We start from the raw sequence: 18390 nt of genomic DNA, 5'->3' as shown, positions 1-18390 counted from the left end.
CATGCCTGTACAATCACGTATGTCTCAATTTCTATTTTTCCACGCAAAATAATCAATCTCTATTAGTGAAAAGTAGGCCGTAAAATTATTTTAGTGAAATGTATTTTACAATGCGTCATTGTAAAATGACGCATTTGAGACTTCCAAAAGCTGCGAACTAAGGAAGCGTTGTAAATGTTGTGAAATGGACCCCTCGTATATTTAAATGTTATGGCCATTTATGGGTTCGGAAATAGGGCCAAAACAATTTAAAAATCTGGATTTTTTCTTCTTTTTTTTTATAGCTCTAGTCATGTTGGATCAGTCGATTTGACACCCCAAATCAAGAAAAATAAAAAAAATGGAAAAAAATACAAAATAAGATTCTGAAAACACAATAATGATATATATCGTCTCGTCAATATTTTAAAACTCATAGCTCGAAGCCAATAAATTTGTGCATTGGGTTCAAACCATCCAATTTTATATCATACGGGGATCATGTACCCTTGTCAATTGTCAATTGATAATTCTATCAGTATACCAACCCAGACCCCTGGAGCTGTTTTATTTAATGAGAAACGTCGGCCCTTTTTTTTAACATTAGGGGCCCTGGTGCACGAGGCGTGTCATCCATCACTCTATCACTTGATCGGTGAACTCGGAACAAAACCGGAGATCTCCGAATTTATTATAAAAACTTAAATTTTACTGTAATTAAAGCACTTCAGGCTTATTATTGTGGTATTTTAGTACACCATTTGGGCATTACATCCATACAAAATATAGAAATTCAAGAAAAATTGAGGGCGTCGCTGTGGAGCAAACTACAAATTATGGCTTTAATTGGGCAACATGAGCCCTGGAGCCGTTGTATACTAAACACAACAAATAAAATATCTATATGCCCCATCAGACATAGATGATAATACTTACATGTTCGTATATACTTACCTATTTCATACATTTCTTTTTTGGCTGCATTTTTAGGTGACAAAGCAATGTGGACGTCATTTTTCGCTTTAGCTTTGAAAAGGACCCTGGTTGGTTTAGAGAGGCGATCAAACTTCCACTTATAATCGTATTTGTCATTTGTATGGAACTTATGGTGTTCTGAAAACAACAAGAACAAGCATAATATGAGGAACGGTCATGATAATAATCTCGGTCAATACTTAGGATCGCTTCCATGTACAATGATGTAGCCAGTCATGTAGGCATGATCAGTGTTGAAGGTTGGTTTTCACCAGTCAAGAAAAACTACATTTACCAGGTTCCTATTGCGGCCGCCTGCATTAGGTACACCGTTACCACGATACTTAGCTGGTACTGTGCAGTACCAAATATGCGTACCAGTGTAGTGCTAGTACAGTACCAATGCTGGCATGGCTGGTGGCTCCTGGGCAGCATTGGTACTGTGAGCTGCTGTGTAGGTATTCTGTGTGTACCAGTCAAGTACACAGGCAACTGTATGCCTGTGTAGGCGGCCGCGTAATAGAAATCTTTTCGTGTAGTTGCAGATTAAGATTCAGATTTATGGACACAAGGTTTGAAGCTCCCAGAATAAGACGTCATGATTTTATACCCATCTTAGATGGCGAAATACAACATAATACTGAACATTCAAGTCACGTCAAACAGGAAAGTGACCCCAACACCTTTTTAACCTGTAACAAGATCTAGATTCACGTATATTACTCTTAGAGTGCGTGCCAGAGGAGGCTTAAAGGCATTTTTTACAATGCACTATGATCGGAAATTTGATCAATATAACCTAATTTTAAAGGCAAAGTCCCCATTGCCACACACACCAAATGGTAATTTTAAAACTGCAGCCAACGAGCTAGTTGAGACTTATAAACTTATATTTGACTTTCTTACAGGAAACATTCATATTGTCCCAATGCATTAATTTTATTCATAAGTCTCAATGTTTTGAATGTTAAATAAAAGGATGAAAACACCATAGATATTTGCACCATGATGCAGTCATGTCTACAGTAGAATTCATCTCGACCTTTGCAGGACTTAACCCCATTAAAAGCTATTAAACCAAGATAACACTCATTGAAACAGCTCAACTGATTAAATCGGATCTTCTCTGGCTGTGCACATGTGACTGTTTTCATGTGCGATATCGCAAAAAAGTTTGTATTACAGCTTCAGTTGGGTAACCGATTATAAAGGAAACGAAAGGAAACAATGGTATGTGTACTTTTGTTCACGAAATGAGACAATGGCGTGCTTTTTGTAAACCAGCATTCTTGAAAATGAGCAACATAATGATTGTTGACTTAACACGGTTTGGAAATAATTTCTTCATATTTTTTGGTGTTATCTGTCGTTTACATATCCTTCCTAAAACACAAAAGTACGACCCTCTCCAAACACCTAAATTAGCTAAAAATTTAGGACATGTTACAAAACTATATTGTCTAGAATTTTAGAAGAGTAATTTTTAATATTGGCCGTTTATTTTTCACACAGCGACGCTAACTAGGCAATGTACTATTACCTATAACATTAACTAAAACACCAAAGTACGAATATTTCCAAACATCTAAATTAGCTAAAAATTTAGGACATGTGAAAAACTATATTTTCTAGAACTTTAGAAGAGTACTTTTAATATTGGCCGGTTATTTTTTACTTATAACGTAGGGCTATTTGTAGAGGTCACGCGTCAATGGGAAAGAGCACTGTGTATTGTGTATGGGAAAACGGACAGTAACTGCAGTATGCACAATCCCAATGCAAGGTATATTCAACTGGGCCACATGTGTACAAAAGGCAGACAAGACAACCAAGCTAGGTCAGAAACCCCATCGGGTTATGGGAATGCCTTTAAACATCCTCTGAGTGCGTGCTATAAGCTATACCTATCACATTCCATGGACTGCGTTACCACGTTGCCAATGTGTGAACAATTCACCGCGACCTGGTGCTACATGCAAAACCACATACTTTTGCAAAACATGATATTTTGCGTATGCAAAATTACATACTTTCCTAAAGTATGGTTTTACAAAATTAAATTTATATGCAAAATAACGTAATTCGTTACTATGTAGAATTGTATGCGACACCGGCAGATGCGCATGAGCCTACATCACAAGTAGGTGACAGTTGCGTAGATTTACAAGACTTTATAAGGAGCCGGTATCTCCACAAACCACCAGTGTGGACAGGGTTGGTCACGGCGATGGCCCCATCGTTTTATAACGCGGCAAAGCAGTCGACCGGAGCCTGAAAACCCGTGTAGGATTATATCAACCCCGTGTAGGATTATACGGTATCTTAAGATTATATCCTTTACTGAATTTGATTGAAGCATATTGCCCCTCGATTTTATAGACGAATCCATGTTCACGCATTCCTACACCTCAATGGCAGCCATAGCTGCCCCCCCCCCCCTTAAGGCTGTCTATCCCACCTAAAATGTGAAATGATGCCGCCTTGGTTCGCTATTCCGAAGGTTCCCTATTCCGAAAATAAAAAAGGTTCTCTGTTACAAAGGTTCTCTATTCCGAAAACAGAAAAGGTTCTCTATTCCGAGTATGAAAAGGTTCTCTATTCCGAATATGAAAAATGGGTTCTCTATTCCGAATACGAAAAAAGGTTCTTTATTCCGAAATAAGTCACCGTGTTCTCTATTCCGAATATGACTAAGGGTTCTCTATTCCGAATATGAAAAAAAGGTTCTCAATTCCGAAATCTAAAAAGGGTTCTTTATTCCGAAATGAGTCACCGTGATCTCTATTCCGAATAAAAAAGGTCTTTTTTTTTCAGAATCTGCCATTTCGGAATGGAGAACCTTTTTTTCATATTCGGAATAGAGAACCTTTTTTCATATTCGGAGTAGAGAACATGGTGACTTGTTTCGGAATAAAGAACCTTTATTCGTTTTCGGAATAGAGAACCCATTTTTTCATAATCGGAATAGAGAACCCTTTTCCATATTCGGAATAGAGATCCTTTTGTTTTCGGAATAGAAACCTGATTGTGTTTTGGGAATTTTCGGAATAGAGAACCTTCGGAATAATGAACCGTTTTTTCGGAATAGCGAAATAGCATTCGGAATAGCGAATGGTAAAACTGCACGTTCGGAAAAGTGAACCTTCGGAATAGCGAACCTTCGGAATGGCGGACCTTCGGAATTGCGAAAGGACCCCGCCTTGGGCGGGGATATTAAACTACATTGTATCACCAGTGTTACACGTAGACAAAAGAATGGTGAATGTTTACAACACAATACAATTCAACATCGATTTTAAAGCGGATTTAATCCACCCAATGAGCGCAGTTTTGTGCAGACGGGACCCAGTAATGGCCGACTGATTTCTGACAATCACTTGGCGCGTTGGATTCGTTTATACTACAACTTAGGTCTTTTACCTTTACTGAGTTTACAGGTTTATAAAATGTAGAACATTGAGAAATGGGATATTGAGTCAATATGTTTACGGTAGGCACTCTAGATTTGGTTTTCTTTAAAATAATGAAGGAAGCATCAGTAGGGAAATAATCAACTTACTTTCCCAATTCAGCTATGCAATGCTAGGTTTTAATATATGACTTAACCTATATTTTGGGGTTGGAAAGTAGACATTAAAAAGGTCGGCAATTGAATTGCCATGAGGGGAATATGATGTGATGTGCACATTACTGACTCAATAAATCGATCACATTTTATCAACGTTGTAGCTCAAAAAGAGGCTATTTATTAACTCATTCAGCCATACTATAACTCAAAACGTTTCCAGTATAACACCTGTTTACCAACCCAGAATAACACCTGTTTACCAACCGACAACCATTTGCCTGAGGCAAAGGTCAATTTCTGGAAAGCTGGACTGAACATCTGGGTCAACTCAGGGATAAAAAGAGAATAGCTTTGGAACTAAACTTTTGGAACTGTTAAGAAGAATTGCTTACAACTTAAAAGTACATCGTGAAGCTGAATTTATTCTCGATCGCTTGCAGAAAGGTGACTCTCACACATGCTCAGTGTTTACTTCCGTTTTCAGAGCGTCAAGCCGATATCAATCGATAAAAATCGCTGAGGCAAAAACGGCGTCGGTTTTGTGAGTTGAAGAAATCTCAACTGCCAAGCGATGTCGCTTGACACGTGAATGCATCAACCAATCATTTCCTACCAACTGGATCTATTATTTTGCTATCATTAAAGCCTTAATATTGTAACATTTCCATAGAAATAGATTAGTATTTGTTTTCCAAAAAATGTTAGCTTTTGCAGTCAGACATGTCCCTTTTTAATTTTGCGTCGAAGCAATTGAGGTGAACCAAAATTGGAATTTATTACCAGCGCCCGATGCATGTCACTCCGCCGGTCGTGCGACGGTACGGTAATTTGATTTGTATATGACCGTACTATGTGTTCGACTAATATTTCCATCGTATTTGTCTAAACCGTATTGTTGAGACGGTTTATTCAAAATCTCGGGTTTTGACAAAGCTACAACAGCTAAAGTCTTGATTTTTGCAGGGAGTATGTTAGTTTACTAAAGTATGCAACAATCATTTTTTTTAAATATTTAATTGAGGACGTCCCTCTCAGCATATGTTACAACATGGCTTTAAGTTACCTCTTTCAATTATTGACTTTCGAAGATGAATTATTTGTAAGCAATAATTACTGACAGTAATGGATGTTCTAAAAATGTATTTTGTGGCTTTTCTAATATTTTAATTATCGTCTGCAATCGCGATCGCCGTTATTAGTATAAATGCAAAAGAGACGAGCGATGCATCACAAAATTCGGCGATTATCCATCGCTTTCCAAAAGCGGTGCATCACAATTGCTCAGCCATCGAGTATAAATTCAGCACAAGCGAAGTTAACCCAACAAACACAGGACCCATGTACTTACGATGACAGCCTCTGACGCCTTCAAAAACACTGCATTTTTGTTCTCCTCTACATTTGTAGTTTTTGCATTTGATCTTACCACCAGCATTGCATTCACATTCTCTACTACAATCGTTGTTAATAAATCGTGCGTCCAGCTGAAAGTCAAAAAGAAAAAGAATGCAAATTAAGGATTTTAGGTTCGGATAATGAACAATTGCATCTAAAAAATAACAGCTAGATGTTTCTCCTTGCCTTATAGTATTTGCCATCACTTTCATCTGTGCAACCACACTGTTTTTCATCTACGCAATCATCACCACTGAGAACATAGCCTTTCTCACATTCGCATCCTTCGATTTTCTGCTCCGTACACTTCTTTGGTTTTCCGGTACAAGTCTCTTGACAAGAAGACATACGCAGGTTGTAGCGAGCATGTTTTCCACATTTCATAGCTGTTGAAATGGTTTAGGATAAGAATGTTAATCACGTATTGCAACTCAACTCTATATATTTAACAAAGTCATTTTCATATTTATACTAATTGGAGTTTTTGTTAAAATTTAATAGTAGACTAGAGATGGCAACGTTTCGTATGAACTAATACAACCTCGTAACATGTATCACAATTACAAAAAAAGAAAGAGGGAGAGAAAGAGAGAGAGAGAGAGAGAGGGCGAGAGAGGGGGGAAAGAATAATAATGGTGCAATAGCTCGTTGCCTATCTAGTGATGACAAAAACGTTAATTGTTATTATTATCTTACTATGTATTTAAAGGGGCATTTCGTGATCCACAGCCTCATCCCCCCACTTTTCTCAAAAAAAGTTGAGATTTTTATATCGCTGGAAACCTCTGGCTACATAATGTTTATGTACAAAAATATCTCTTGCAGATTAATTCGTTTAGCTAAGATATCGTGAAATTTGAATTTCGTTCTGGTGCACCAGAACGAAATTAAAACGCATTGTCGAGCAGTGTAATGCACATAATCATGCATAACTCGCAAACGCAAAATCGGAATCAACTGAAATTTTGGGAATAGGCTTTTTTCGTGGATATGTACTGAAACATGTCATAAAAAGAGGATGCTAGGATCACGAAATCCTCCTTTAAGATCATCACGTTTTTGAAAAAACAAATTGCTGGTACCAAGCCAGCTCTCTTTCTGTAGAGACGCTGTTTTTGTTTGTTTGTTTTTCAGTTGGGGTGTGCTTTTTGGGGGGTTGCTCTGTGTTTATGATGTTTTGCTACCTACGTACCTACAAACTTGGACAAATGTCTTGGAACAATGTCTTCAGCATTGATTGTCGGGTAGAGGGAATGGTAAATCATTTTTGTAGATGTCATATTTGTTTTTAGACATGTCATTTCCACGTCTCCACGGAATTTCGAGAAAGTGTGCCAAGCTTTAATTGATTGCAGGTGCAATAATTGTACAATTTCCTATACTTCACTGAGGAAGTACAGCAATTGCCCGACACGTGTATTGTATTCTGTTCACTAAATCGTCTATATTTCTATGTTTGGTAAGGATTTTCATACTGCTTTAGTTTAGTTTTCTTTTTTACTTTCTTTATCCGTGTCTTGTTCCACACATCAAAGTAATATACTTGGCTCCAATATTTCTGTTCATATCTGTCACTGTCTGTTGATCCTCCAATTGTACGGCACATCCACCACTACCTCGTCCGTTGAATACAGTAATACTAGCTACTCTGAATTACAATATGTACAGATTTCACAACCATTTTATCGGTCATTTACTTCTCTATTAAAGAGGTCAGAAATAATATTAGTATTGATATAACTTACGACACAATTTGTTAGATCGCCATTTTGCTATTCCAACGCCAGCATCCAAACATTCATCCACGAAGCTGGAAACACTTGTACATCTTATGGAACTGATTTCGTCTTTACTTGCGCCACCCTCTTTAGCCAAACAAACGTCTTCTTGGCAGGTCTTTAAGTATACCTCATCGTCCATTACCCCAAAGCAGGATTTTAGAGGACCTCAGGATAGAATAATTATTATAATTAGTTTAAAATTAGTTTAGTATCTTAGCGAAGTACTACTACTGTTACTGCTGATACTAATAATAACGATAATAGTAATAACACTAACACTAATTGTAATAATAATAATAATAATAATATAATAATAATTATTTCCATTAAACAGTTGAAAAATGTTTGTTTTATATAATTTATATAGAAATTTCTTTCTTTCCTTCCACTTAATTTAATAAAATAGCAGGAAGATAAAATAAATTTAAAATAAATTTAACAATAAATAAATAAATAAATAAATAAATAAGTAAATAAATAAATAAATAAATAAATAAATAAATATAAATAAATTAGTAAATAAATAAATAAATAAATAAATAAATAAATAAATAAATAAATAAATAAATAAATAAATAAATAAATAAATAAACAAACAGAGTAACGAGGTGACGCAAACCCAGCAAACACAAAAACGTTTGTTAAACGTTTTAAATAAGTTATATTTTGGGTTTTGGTTTAGGTAAAAACGTTTTAATAACATTAAAATGTCGGGTTATATAGAGGTCATGAAATCGTTTTAAAACGTTTGGTATGAAAACACACTACAACAATATTTTTAAAATGTTTTCGAAATGTCATTGTAAACTATTTTTGCAAACATTTTTGGCCAAATATTTTGTCAACACTTTAATAACATTATGTTAAAATATATATAAAACACCCAGCAAACACAGAAATGTTCTTAAAATGTTTTTTACAAAACGTTTTAATAACATTTAAATGTCGGGTTATATAAAGGTCGTGAAAACATTTTAAAAACGTTATTATAAATATTTTGGGCAAACATATTTTGCAAAATATTTTTTCAACCCCAAAATAACATTCTGTTTAGAATGATTTGTACCAAGTTTTCACAAATGTTTTTGAAATGTTATTAAAACGTTTTTATACCCTTTATATAATCCGACATTTAAATGTTTTCTGTAAAACATTTGTGTTTGCTGTGCAGTAAATTACCAACAAATGTTATTTAATGTTACGAAAACGTTTTATACCATTAATGTACCCTTTATATAACCCGACATTTAAACGTTTCCTGACAACCTTTTATAACCTTTTGCGAATGATGTCGAAAACGTTTTGTGTTTGCTGGGAAGAAACCACACTGGCTTATTTAGTCGTTGAACGTGGAGTTCTGTGATGTGGGATATTTTGTTTAACGACTTTATTTCAAAATTGTTAACCTACGAGTGCAAACAAAACAACTTTGACTGATTCCATCTAGGCGTAAGTTGGGCCATGTGTAAACATTACAAATATAGCAAAAAAAAACAGGTTTCAAAGAAATTAACCAAGCCTATAAGATCGTAAATTATGGCTATAATAAGAAAAACAATAAATGTATTATTATTTTTGGTATAGTTGTATCATTCATGCCTAATGGTACTTAAATACGTACAGCTACGTAAATACGTAAATAATATATGTCCGCACCAGTTACTCCACGTCTAAATCGAATAACTGGGTGTTTAAAATTGGAATGGCATTCGTATAATTATCAAATTTCAACCAAAACAACATAAATGTCTTGACATTACCATTCTCATTTTTGAGGATATTGCATTGTTTTGCAGCCTCTGCTTTAAACTTTGATCTCCCACATGGATCATCAGGTCCTGCTTCATCGGGAGGCTTTTCTCCAGAACAGCCGTAACCAGATGCAACCCAGTTATTTCCAAACTTGTTCGCAAACTTTGTCTTTTTAGGCAATGCATAAGTTAGAACGTTATATTAGTAAAGATCACAATAACAACAGTAATGGTAAAAATAGCAATAACAAGAACAACAACAATGATAATGATAATAATAACAATAGTATAATAATATTAATTGCCACTGATTTTGCTGCTGCTGATGGTGATGATGTGTTCGTTTTTGCTTGTAAGAATTTTAGCCTTAAATAGGAGGTAAGATAAGCAGGGATAAAGTGTCACTTCTAATGAATGTGCATGTTAAACTACATTATTATGTAGTAGTTGTTTTCCTTTGACTATTCTTGACTACTAAAAAAAATATCTTTTTATATTGAAAAATAATCTTACCGTACTCTTGTCTCTCAAAGTGAAGTCATTAGACTTGTCACCATCCCACTTGCCACATAAGCCACATATCTGATTATGGTAAGAACCTGGAATATGCACGAACCAATTGAAATGACCGTTCCAGCGAATTTCCAATCCAAAATCGGTCTTAAGAACCTGTAAAATGACGGAAATAAAAAGATGGCACTTTTTTACCCGCTTACCCGCTAGCAATCTGTATCAGCAACTATATGTATACAGTAACACTAACATTACATTATCACACATTCCAGCCAACAAGTCTACTGACCAAATCTGGAGCCATGGAGTGTAATTTTGCCATATGACCCTATGAGCCTTTGCTTGACCTTTGACCCCAAGCTGTATAGGTAACATGTAATTTGAAAAAGAAGCAAATGCCTGCTAATTAGCCCTACTTGACATTTGAAACTCTTTGAACCTTTTGTGCCAATCATCCCAAAGTCTACAATAACGAAATTGAGATATTGGCAAGAATCATGAAACTATGTAGCAAAAAGTAATAAAACAATTGCCATAATTATAAGAAGTTCATATTTGTAAACAAATATGCCAGGGACTTAGCGATTACAGCCTCTGTAAGCTTCTGAGCAACTTAATAATGATAAGAACTCAATGTTCAAAATTTCCGACTTAAGTCATAATAATTACAGTTGTTTGTACATCGCACAATTCCATTATAAAGACCTTGACTCCATTCAATGAAAAATATCTTACAATATGACATACCAAAATGAAAAAAATAATAATAGTACAAGCAGCATATAAAAGCATAATAGATTTGATACTTAAATGACCAGCAACATTAGTTATTGATTATGACATTGAATGTGTTTTTAAAGATATCTAAGCCACACATAATAATGTGCATACATCTGGGAAACAGCCCATTTTCAACTCCCCCTCATCATTCGTACAAAGCATGCCCAGTTACATGGCAAACAATATTATCAAGTATGAAAATACAAATTTTCCCAATGACCCTATATTTTTGATATTTTGCTCTCACCGAATGGCCCTACACCTATATCCATTTCATACTGAAGTGTCCTCCCGGGGTTTTGACAATAGAGCTTATAGAGGAATCCAAATTCACGCATTCCTACACCTGACTAGCAGCCTTTAGTTGGGTAGCCGTTGGCTATAATGCACTCAAAATGTGAAATGATTCGGCCTTGGCGAAAATTTTAAACTGCATTCCATCACCCGTTTTACACCTTCCGCGAAAAACGCAGGTAGACAAAAAAGAATGATTAAAGTTTACAGCTTCTTCATGGTCTATTCGCTGTTGAAGTGACATAATAATCGGATTAACTACACGCGGTATCTATGCATTGATGTACTTGCGAACAAAAGGACTATATGTATGAATAGATGCGACGGGATTACCTGCGGAATTAACTCCATTATATATATTATTAGCTATTATTCTATTAACCCTCCTCGTTCTTGTATCTTCTCTAGGTGTTAGGCGGCTTTTATTTGCACAATTGGACGCTCAAAACACCAGGTTGGTGCTAGCGGCTACCCAAAGATGTCCGACCAAAACCTGACCATGACTTGGCTCGTTGGATTCGTCTATAGTCAAAGTCTATACGTCATTTCGTGAGAAGTTCATGTTTATTTGTTGTTTGTACTAAAATCCAATCTACATGGACCACTGAATCAAATGAACCATGCTGCCAATTTTTCTGACGGGGTTAAGGGGGTCAAATCCAAGATGGCGGCAAAGTTAGATAAAAAAAAGTCAACATTGTTAGATCACGTTGTACAAGACCTCAAATTGTTCCTCTAATCATAAGGAACAAAAACGTCAATGGTCACACATCTTCAAAATGTTTGGTTAATGAGTTACATGGTAAAATTAACAAAAGGTCAACAACATTTTGACCAGTGGTCAGGCTCTCCAATATTCTCTGATTGAAGTGAAAATGGTCTCCAATTATTCAGCTTGACACAAGAAACAAAAAAGTTATAGTTCTGAATATCTGAAATGTATATGTGGTTATAAAACTGCAGGTCAAAGGTCAACCAGTATAAACCACCACATGATCCTATGTCACCATGGTGACCTTGACCATCTAGCATTAAAATTAGGATTCATATCGATGCAAAACTATACTTTTTGTTCTTTGCGTCAATCTAAATATTTTAAGACCATTTTCGCTTCAATCGGAGAAGTCAGTCATCCTAGAGATATGCAGCCATTTACTTTTTTGTTCCTTAATATGATTAGATGACGAAATTGAGGTATTGCCCAACATGATTGAGCCATTTTTATTTTTTCTTATTTAACCAGGCCGCCATCTTGGATTTGACCCCCTTATCCCCATTAGATAAATTGGTAGCATAGTTTATTTGATTCATTGGTCCATGTAGATTGGATTTCAGTTCAAAAATCAAAATAAACATGCAAGTCCTACGAGAGGTGATTTTGATACGTAAGGCCCTGGAATATTATATACTTACTGTATACCGTCCAGCGTTATATATGTAATAACTTTCTCCATCTCCTGTAAATGGCAAATTGGTTCGTTCACCATCAACGAGCACCTTTCTGCCACTCAGTAAACTGATTTTCTGAAAATATTACGAATATAACAATTTGTATGTGTCAGTTGGTAAAATATTGGACAGTATTATTGGAAAGCGACAATTGAAAAGGCAAATATTTCGTGTAGTTCGAATTCTTTTATGGTTCAAAGCCCTTTGATGGTATCCTCAAACTGCGGGCTGGTCTCACAGAGCCGGATTTACCATAGGGACAAATGGGCCCGGGCCCAGGGCCCTAAATTTTTGCCCCCCCCCATATCGTTTTGGACCAAAATAGGGTACTAAATTACAATCTTTTAGCGCTTCGTGCGCACTGGCCTGAATAGCGAAATTCAGCTTCAATTTGGGCTAAAATGTCTAAAATTGAATTTTTTCGCGCGCTTCGCACACAAATGTCCCCAAAAAGTGCCCCCAAAAAGGTAAATCCGGCCTTTGTATCCAAATCCATGATGCGCGTGGACCAGATGAGATCCCTACTGGACTGCTGAATGTGTTGGCTGACGAACTTACTCCAGTCATCTCTTTGTTCTTTCAAGATTCTCTCCAGCAAGGGATCATCCCGATAGATTGGGAGAAATCCAATTATAATGTCCAAAATCTTTCTTTGGTAGTTATTGAATTTGCCGCTTTGGGTTGTGGCGATGTTTTAAATGATACATTTCTGAATCTGAATCTGATTTGATACTGTCCAACACTCCCTGATTGCTTCGCAAAGGTAGAATAGAAGTAAACCGGACAGGGTTGTGAGTGCGCAATGTTATTTATTACTCTCTTGTGAAGTTTGAATTTGAAGAGTGCTTTCTTATCTGTTGAGATAATGTTGTATGGAAGATATTTGAAGCAATCTTTTCTGGCTTGTATTCTATGGAATATTTGATGGCATATAGCGGGACAGATGTGTCGCCGAGCGCAGAAGTTTGTTTACATTGTTACAATTCGTTAATGACTCAAGGCCAAAAACACCTTTTTCCCAAATTCACTTCAGAATGCACGACAAAACACAACAGCCTTTTTCGTGTTGTTAATTTCAAAGTTCTGTTGTATGTCCTGATTCACTTGTCCTGCAAAGATCAGTGGACTTCGATGAAGACTTTTGTATCCTTTGCATAAAATCCTCGCACAGTTGACTATCTCCAAAATGGTACCCTTTTCACCTTCCACACAGTTCCTAATGGAAAACAGGCCTGCATTCAGCAGTTGTCTCCCTGTTTCCACTTACATTGACAGATGTGTTGTTTCATAAACCAGACTTCAGTAAGCCGACAGAAGAATATATAAAATATATCTGGTTCGCAATTTCCTTTCTTTAAAGGAAATGGACTGTAAGCTTAAAGGCCCATTCAGTGATTTGCTCATCCGGACGATCGTAAAAATCATCAAAATTCAGATTTTGGTACCTTTGTAATTGGCATAGATGTGCTAACATAGCCTGCTAGTGGTTCGGTCGAAAGCCGTGTATTTTAGACAAAATAAAGCATTTGCATGATTCTGGACTTTTGATACTGACAGTACAAAAGTCCGACTCGAGATCGAAAGAAGCTCACTCTCCACGTACCAACACGCGTTGCGTATTGTTTCTACTACTTATTACATCAGTAGCTCAGTAGCTACTATTTTAAACAAAATACACAATTTTAACTGTTTTTCATATTTGAATTGACCGTTAGTTTGCCTCGGTGACCTTTAATTGCTTATTTTGTTTTCTACTACAAAAATTAAGCGTCTGTTTTAAATCAATTTAGACTCTACTTCCCCGTGTTAGAAACACTGGACTAGGAAGTTTTTCCAGTCGATTGGTGGCGCACTGTACGAAAATCTCGATTTTCTCGAGTCGATCTGAGTTGAAGTAGAAAACCTTTCTAAAACTTCTGTCTTTTGACTAATTTGTCGATGTATTCAGGGGAAAAGTGGTTTAATGAAATTCTGTAGACTTATTCTTTATTTCTAAACAACTCTGACAAATTTCCATTGTTTTTAATGTTCCTGTGAAATCACTGAAAGGGCCTTTAAGCTAGTCCACAACAATACTGAACTGTGACGAATCCAATTTCACGCATTCCTACTCCTCAATGGCAGCCATAGCCGCGACGGGGACCCAGCTATCTCACCTAAAATGTGAAATGATGCGGCATTGAAACGCGTAGACAAAAGAATGATGACAGTTTACAACACAAAAGAATCTAACATTGAATTTTAAGCGGGTTTAATCCACCCAATTGGGCACTCACACACCTGTTTGGTGCATGCGAGGAACCAAATATGGCCGACCAAATCCTGACATTGACTTGGCTCGTTGAATTCGTCTATATACCAAACACAAAAGTCCCATTCTATTAATAGCCCATTACTTCATTCACGTCTTCACAACATGTGATGAAATCTGGGAAATTCCCAAGAATAGTTATAAACATTAACCTTTTACATTACATCACTTCCTGTGGCGAATTCCAATATGATGTCTATCCACCATAAAGAGTCCTGACTTTCTTTACAGTGATTACATCACAAAGGGGTTTTCCAAACATTATTATACACCAACTCTTGCAAAGGGGATTTCCCATCTCTCATGGAAGTAGCTTTATATTGTAAGCAAAGATAAATAATCAAGTTAAATTACTCAGGACACATCACAACTATCCCAGATCAACTTAAATCAACTTAAATTACTCAGGACACATCACAACCGGGAATCTTCTTTCTTATCTTCTCAATGCCAGCAGTTCCCAATTCAGAGTAGATATCAGTCTGACGGGCTGTTTGTATAAGAGTAGTCGTTGAAGACGAATTTCCCCCCTCCCGCGTTGTATTTTGTCAAGTTGAGAAATTTGTTCCTGAGTATACGGATCCCACACGGTAGAGCTGTTTTCAAGGTGGGGTCTGACAAACGAGTTGAAAGCATTCACGTTTGTTTTTCTCGAGCATGATAAATAATAATAATAATAATAATAATACCAGTACTTATATAGCGCTATTACAAATTCTAGGAATATGACGTGGCACTTCACACAAAAAGAAAAGAGGAAAACAACAACAAAAAATGTTTTTTCTTTAAGAAGCCTATACTTATATGCTGGCAGCAGATTTGACTTTATTCACATGGAGGTTCCACTTGAGATCGTTCTTGATCTCAACACCCAAGCATGACTGTATGTTTCTTATAGGATAGAATCACCAAGATGGTATATGTATGGCAGTTTATTCTTGGCATGTGGTGTCACTTTTATTACAAAACATTTTGCAGCATTAAATTCCATCTGCCATGCTAGCTGACTCCCACTGACCGGACTTATGTTGGCACGGAGCCTACCGGAAGTATACCAGAATCAAGCAATCTTTGGAAGATATGAGTAATTGCTGAAGCGATCTCATGGGCACACTACTTTAATACCCTAGCTGAAAGACTGTCAGAGAAGCAAACTGCCGATAAGTTACGTCAACCAGTACACTTCAACGTCCAGCCTACTGGTGACAAACCATGTCAAACAGCAAGAGCTGACGCCCAATCAAATGTCGGCAACCTGTCTCACTTACCATGCTCCAAACACCCAGCCTATTGCCGACAACACCCAGCCTACTGTCACGTCAATCAAGGGGCAAGGCATATCAACATGTATGCCCCAACGTCAAGCCATGTCAGCACGCTCCAGCTTCAGGCCAACTGCCGACATTAAGTCATGTCAACCAGAAAGCTCCGACATTCAGCCAATTGCCGATAAGCCATGTCAAACAGCAAGCGATAATAAATCAGCCAACTGCCGACTAACCACGTCAACCAGCAAGCTCCTATGTTCAGCTAACTGCCTACAAGCAATCAGCACACGTCAATGAGCAGCCTAGATTGCCGAAGTCAACCAGCAAGTGTCGACGTCCAGCCAACTGCCGAAAAGTTATGTCAATCATCAGTTTTCATCAGAGCATACAAGTAACTTGAATGGTCAGCACCAAGATCCAATGTCATCTATTCTTGGTTGACTGGAAAAGCTACAACAACAAGCAGCAACAGAGATGAAATCTCCAACTTTGGAAGATTTGACAAGTTTGTCAAGCAAATTGTCCATGAGGAAAATGAATCCAGATTTGCAGGTCTTGGATACCAAGGCAAAAACAAAAAGAATTTGCTACCACCGTGCAAATCTACTGGCAGAAAGAAAGGAAGATCCTCATCTGCGAAAGAAAGCGCCAACAGCACTAAAGTGAATCTAGCAGCTGTCAAACCATGTTTGTATTAATGGAACTGGCACAAATCATGCATTATAATGGTTTCCAAGAAAGACCAGAAGTGTGCAAAAGCAAAGGTCTATGCTTCTCATGGCTGATTCCTGAACATGTAAAAAAGGAATCTCCAAACAATGATTGGGTGAAATGTAGCAAATGTGATATATACGCTCGTATATAGGAAGCACGTGACAATTTGTCATATTGAAAATGAACGGCAGAAGTTTAAAATACACCTAATAGAAACAGTTAATAGTGTGACAACGGGTAGCATTAAAAATGAAGTTTGTGCTAGAACTGGTACCAAATGGAACACCCCATTGATGACCATAGTACCTGATGTCATATATAAAACAAATCAAATAATACAGTCTCAACAAATTATTTGCCTTGGTTGGCATTTAGACATTGGGCCAACATTGGCCCGATGGCAGAAAAGACATTGGCCCAATGTTGGTCCACATTTTGGTCTTACATTGGTCCAACGTTGGGCCAATGTTGTACTGCTATCTGGGAACACTGGCATACATGTATGCGAATCATCTAAAATGAAGATTGTCAAAGGATAAAGATCTTCTTGCAGAGTTAATGAACAAATGGAGGAAAGAAACTACTCTGAGCGAGTCCCAGAAGAAAAAAAATTTTAAGATCTGAAGAAAGATTTGTATGGAACATTCCACACCACGCAGTGAAGCACCCGCAGAAGAAAACAGTGCGAGAGGTCTTCAACTGCCCCTCAAGATACAAAGGATCATCCCTGAATGATCAAACTGTTTTGAGGGCTAGATCTGGCCAACCATTTATATGGAACCCTAATGGGATCTAGTTACGCTACATGGAATCAGGCTCTAGAATACACTTCCCAGCATCGTTGACAGCGCCCCATGGAATGCTTCAGAGGGCATGTGCGGTCTGTCCAGCTCCGCTAGACTGCTTCCAGATATTAGCACACATAGTTGTTGTTCAGCACTATTCATTTCCTGCACGCACCCTGCATAAGTAGGGGAGAGCGGGGAGTGTTCACCCTAGGGGCGTGTTCGCCCACCCCTTGTTTCTCAGCACTACGGCTATCGGGTAATTTGGTGATGGCAAAATTAGGTGACATAGGTCATTATAAACTTCTCATATTAGCTACGCGACATATAGGGACGTGTTCATCGAACTACAGCCAAAACAAAAAAATTACACCAAAACGTAATTTTTTCTTGCATTAATAATATTATATTATCATTGATACATAAATACAGATGGTTTTTATGGAAATTTATATTGGGAACATATGGGATTTGTCAAAGATTTAATGCAGTTATAAACTCCTTATTCGGTTTGTATTTTGCATACCCTGAAGAAAATACAAAATGTGCACAAGGGGCACGTTCGCCCTTTTGAGGATGGGGCATGTTCGCCCTATATCTTCCCCGGGCGGACTTACCCCAAACTGGAGGGCGGACCTGCCCCATCAGCGTATTATGCAAAATATTGATAATTATACCATTAAACATAAGGTAAAACTACTGAAAAGCATGTTTTTTAAAGTTATGTTGTATCAGTATTACTCATGTCCACCGTTTATGTCCTAATCCATAATCTCCCCGAAGTTGTAAACATGATACGTTTAAGCTCACTTTGGACCCCTACATTT

The 18390-nt window shown here is 37.1% G+C and overlaps 2 protein-coding genes across 2 annotated transcripts in view; both read right to left on the bottom strand.

The window, feature by feature from the left end:
* LOC140154678 (uncharacterized) overlaps positions 1-6153 on the bottom strand; it is a 52212-nt gene extending 46059 nt beyond the window's left edge. Inside the window, exons 1-3 of the mRNA XM_072177245.1 lie at positions 6124-6153; positions 5871-6006; positions 934-1092 (exon numbers count right to left, since the gene is read on the bottom strand). Coding sequence (XP_072033346.1) covers positions 934-1092; positions 5871-6006; positions 6124-6153 — 325 coding nt within the window. The remainder of the gene's footprint in view (positions 1-933; positions 1093-5870; positions 6007-6123) is intronic.
* A 6304-nt stretch (positions 6154-12457) lies between these two features.
* The window catches only part of LOC140154301 (uncharacterized), a 31585-nt gene continuing 25652 nt past the window's right edge, over positions 12458-18390 (bottom strand). The window contains exon 16 of the mRNA XM_072176877.1: positions 12458-12560. The gene's annotated coding sequence lies outside the window, so the exon portion shown is untranslated. The remainder of the gene's footprint in view (positions 12561-18390) is intronic.

This window comes from Amphiura filiformis, chromosome 6 (genome assembly GCF_039555335.1).
Source record: "Amphiura filiformis chromosome 6, Afil_fr2py, whole genome shotgun sequence".
Classification (NCBI taxonomy): Eukaryota; Metazoa; Echinodermata; class Ophiuroidea; order Amphilepidida; family Amphiuridae; genus Amphiura; species Amphiura filiformis.
Note: the sequence above shows the minus strand (reverse complement) of the source record. Positions and strands in the feature narration are given on the sequence as shown.